General features: G+C 34.7%; 1 protein-coding gene across 1 annotated transcript; it reads right to left on the reverse strand.

Annotated features, from left to right (window-relative positions):
• Positions 1–1,522: 1,522 nt before the first annotated feature.
• Positions 1,523–4,014, reverse strand: trmt112 (tRNA methyltransferase activator subunit 11-2). The gene is made up of 4 exons (XM_079892439.1): positions 3,809–4,014; positions 3,130–3,231; positions 2,872–2,964; positions 1,523–1,867 (listed from the first exon to the last, which is right to left on the reverse strand). Exons 1-4 carry the CDS (start codon positions 3,881–3,883, stop codon positions 1,769–1,771), a joined length of 369 nt encoding a protein of 122 aa, XP_079748565.1. The 5' UTR covers positions 3,884–4,014; the 3' UTR covers positions 1,523–1,768.
• Between the last annotated feature and the right edge of the window lie 617 nt (positions 4,015–4,631).

Raw genomic sequence — 4,631 nt, forward strand, 5'->3', positions numbered from 1 at the left:
GATAACCATGTTAAGTATTATATAAGTAATAATGTTTGGCAGCGTTGTTAGAAAAAGACAAAGCTGCAGAAGTCTATTTAGCAGTTTTCCTGTGAAAAGTAATGTCAGTATTTCTCACAGACGGCCTTTTCCAGATGCCTTTATTGCATAACAATGGTGACAGTTTTTTGGAATTTTTCCTTTCCAAGTGTTTCCAAGCAGCAGTCAGACGTTTAACAAAAATCTTTACAAATAGTGAAATATCCACCACTGCAGGATGAAATTACAGACCAACTGTTTCTTAATTTGTTTACCTTGGAAATAAGACAATGTGCTTTTCTAATCCAATCTTTTCCATCATGCATTTAACAGAGCCATTTAAAAAAAAAAAAGAACCTCTGGGCACATTTAAAATAGATTTACTGGATATTAATTTCACCTTCTATTTTGTTTCCTGGAGAGAAATGATAGATATCCAAGGCCTCAATCTAAGCTTTCACATCCTTTCATTTAAGGTACACCCTTCCTTACTTCACTTCCACTCCCTATCTTTCTTCTCATTTTTAATTACAGTTCCCCATCTACATGCTCGTTAATCTGTCAAAAACAGCTTTGTAGCTGCTCTCTCCACCTCTCCATTATGATTTTATTATAGTTTGGCCAAGAGGGCTGTAATTGAACTTCAAGTGAAGGCAGAAGGTATAAGACACCGAAAGCCTTGAGAAACGACATTAGAAACCCCACGAAAACGACACCAGAGGGCTGGAATTTTTCATCATTAAAGCTATTTTCTTGTTCAAACATGAATTCAGCGTTTGATCTCTGATATTGAATCTGAGGAAACGTGGAATAATCTGCCGTGGATGCGGAGTCTCGAGCGCCACCAGGCGGCCGCGGGGGATGAAACGCTCTGGTGGTTAGTTGCGGTATTGCAATATAAGATTTTAAAAATAGAGACCTCGAAAACAGCTTATGCTGTTTCTTTCCTTCAACCTCCCTTAAACTAAATATAGTCCCTGACTTGCCACGTCATCTTGCTCTCACAGAGCTTTCTGTGCGATATTAAAGTCTTTGGCAAGAAACTATCACGGCTGACCTAGATAATCTCAAGCGAGAGGAGAGTTGATAAAACTACAGCAGTTTCATTAGGAAGCAGTCATTCCCTGGTACAGAATAATATATTCATAATATTAGTATAATAATAATAGTATTGTCATGTTAAAAAACTAATTTTTAAGACACTGATTCAATTTGAATATAAAACATAAGGCATATATAAAAACCTCACAATTTAGAGACAAATCAGCATTATTTCATGTCAATTTCCATTACAATTTAAAGACACAAGCAAATATTTAAACAAATATTATAATAAAATGTTTAAACTTGAATTCTTTCTCTCTCTCTCTCTCTATATATATATATATAAAATAGAATAATAAAGATAAAAATAAAGATTATTATTCTTATTATTAGGAGGTCGCACCAACAGATAATAGAAGATGATTTGTATTTAAATAAGTGTAAAATTAAGAGTTAAGAGTAAATTAATACAAATTTATTTAATATTTTACAAAGCACAAACAATGACAGAAACAACACAATGTAGATTATCGTAGTAACCAAATTCAATGAGAAAGTAGTTGAACATGTCTGTGTAAATCAGAATAACTAGTGAATTATGGTGTTTTTATCCGTCCTTCTCTGAAGAAAACGGCACCCCAGATCTCTAAAAGAAACATTTGGCTCCAATAAACAGTCTAGATCTTCTCTTCTGGGATGGGTTGATCTACTCGCCTTCATCGAGTAACATGTTGGGAACCCCTTTGGAGATGGGGAACTCTCTGCCAGATTCAGGACACTGTAAACATCCCTCTATAACCTCAACCTGCGAGGAGAGAACACTGCTGTTAGCACTAAATCACTTCAACAAAGCTCATTACATCAAATATTTAAAGGTATAGCGGAGGATTTTCTTTTTCCGGGTGGATCATCAAGACTATTGGTCCTCCTAAGTGTCAATCATTCTGGTGATATGTTTACGTAAGGCCGTCGTACGTGCTCGTGCACACGATTCACACGATGGCGTGCGCTCAAAACACAGGTTGGGCTTCCCACTGATGCCTCAGTCGCGAAGTTTCTACTTGACAGGTAAAGTTTGGCATGCTATTTGGAGAAATCCATTTAAAATCACTGCTAGTAAAAGTTAATGTAAGCTATGATTAGCTCGTGCACACGTTTAATAGGCGTTCCCTCTCGGGAGCAGGTAGAGTGTTGCGCATGTGCATTTTTTCAAAAAGTGGAGAGGGCGGTTCTTTTCTAAAATTTGGGAAAATCCTCCACTATACCTTTAATATTTATGTGAAAATGACAATGAAATTTGGATTTTTGCCAATGAAGCCTTTTGCAATTACTTAAAATGCATCTGGTCACTCGGCACAATAACCTAGAAACAATGTGAATCAACACTACAACAACTGAAGCAGCAAACTTAGTGAATTATTGGCCATGACAATATAACACTATACTTTGTTTACTCACCTTGACATTAACATTTCTGAAATAACACTGCTGAATGATTGTTTCTAATACGACGGATGAAGTGACTCAAAATTGATATTATTCTTTCTTCTGACCAACATAATCACTTTCTTGACTTTTTTTTTTTCCTCTTTTGGAAAGTCAAAGAAACGAGATTGTGGATTTTTTTTTCTTTTGCTACTGGGGCAAATGGAAATGGACAAATTATATATTTGTTGTAGTTTCCCGAACTGCGACTTCTGCTTTTGAGAACCTCAGAAATGTGAAAATGATCCATAGCAAACTACATTAAGATGGTTCTAATAATAAATTAGGTTCTTTCAAAAAGGCTGTTCATCTGATGCGTCTCACCTCTAGAAGAATCCTGTGAACTTTGCGCAGGAACTCCTCATCATTTTCATAGTTTGGTATGAGTGTGCTGGGCAGGTCCTGAGATTGTCCCAGCTGTTAAAAACACCCATCAGCTTAATGGTGCAATGGGACACATATATCATGCACAGAAAAAAAACCCTCATGCTTTCTAAACAGTACTTACCGTAAAGTTGTGCAAATTCACCCTTCTTAATGAATTATAATTAAAACTGTATAAAGCGCAGCATGTTCACTCACCCATTCTGCTGCCTGGATCAAGGCGCTCCACTCCAGCTTAGGGATCATCCGGCTCACAAACTGAGCATTGAACTCCAACTCGTTCACTTTCACTTCTGTTGCCTTTTCATGAGCCAAGACAGAACAAGACTCAGATTTGTCTTAAACTTAACTAATATATATATATATATATATATATATATATATATATATATATATATATATATATATATATACACACATTTTTATTTGGATGAATTTCTATATTTTTAACATAAAGAGGTCTTTTGGTTGTAGGACATGTTTATCAGTGTGATATATCTTTATTTGGGCACTTGGCATTTCAATCAATGACAGTAGTACGACATGCTCTAAAACTATTGTATTTTTTTTTTTTATCCATTTGATTAATTTAAGCATTTAAACAGTTGTTACGAGCTCATAGTAATTCAGAGACATCATGTAACATATTTGTCACATTGCAGGACTACTTCAAAAAAGCGATTAGTCACTTATTAGTCACCTCCAATCTTAAAAAAAAGTTACATTGATATGTAAATGTAGCTTCTCTTTAACTTTGATTTTTGAGTCTGCAGAAAAAGCATTTAAGTGCTATTAAATTACTACTGCATGTTGTATTAATGTGTACATGCCTATCTGATAAATAACCAGTAATGAAAACAATGTACGTCAATCTCACCTTGATAACAAGTGGATATCCTTTAACCACGCCTTTCACGTGCGATGTTAACATGTTATGCGTTAACAGCTTCATTTCGGCGGAATGTGGCGATATATTTCAGGACCAAAGCACGAAAGTTTGATGATTATAGAAGCGTTGAATTACAAACATAAGCATAACAACCACATGCGTTTTTCGCGATGACTGTGTGCAACCCCTAAAACAAACTCCCCGAGAAACAAAGACCGGCGTATTTGGTTCCGCATGTGGTGTGATTTCAGAGAGGAATATATTTTTTAAAAACATGTTTTTAAGTTGAATAGAAATTGGTAATAATATGATTATATATTAGTGACTGAATTACAATTACACACACGCGTTTATCTGGTGGTTCTGAATAATGATTTCCAAACTTCTTGTTCAAAACTGTTAAATTATCATAATGTTTGTGAATTCTGTCCTCCTAACTAAAATGTTGGGTAACAAGTAAACACAAGAAACCTACACTAGCATACTTTCAGGCAAGAATCAACAGAATTATGAAGGCAGACTGTCTGTCAGGCAGGGGCAAGATGTATAAAACAAGGATTTGATATCATTGTATAACGAATTGTAATTTTTAATAATGGGATATTTAGTGGCAGACTCCAAATAAGAAATTTCACCCCATTTTTATTTATTTACTATGAGCCATATATGTAAAACTATAAAATGTTAAAAAATATTGATTTAATTTAAATTTTAAATGGAAATCTGCCCTATAAAGCTATATTAAATTTTTTTTTTTTAAATCCCTTTATTGTCTCTGTGTATACAACATTTACAACAGTCAATTGCAATA

Source organism: Squalius cephalus (assembly GCF_949319135.1).
Source record: "Squalius cephalus genome assembly, chromosome: 14".
Lineage (NCBI taxonomy): Eukaryota > Metazoa > Chordata > Actinopteri > Cypriniformes > Leuciscidae > Squalius > Squalius cephalus.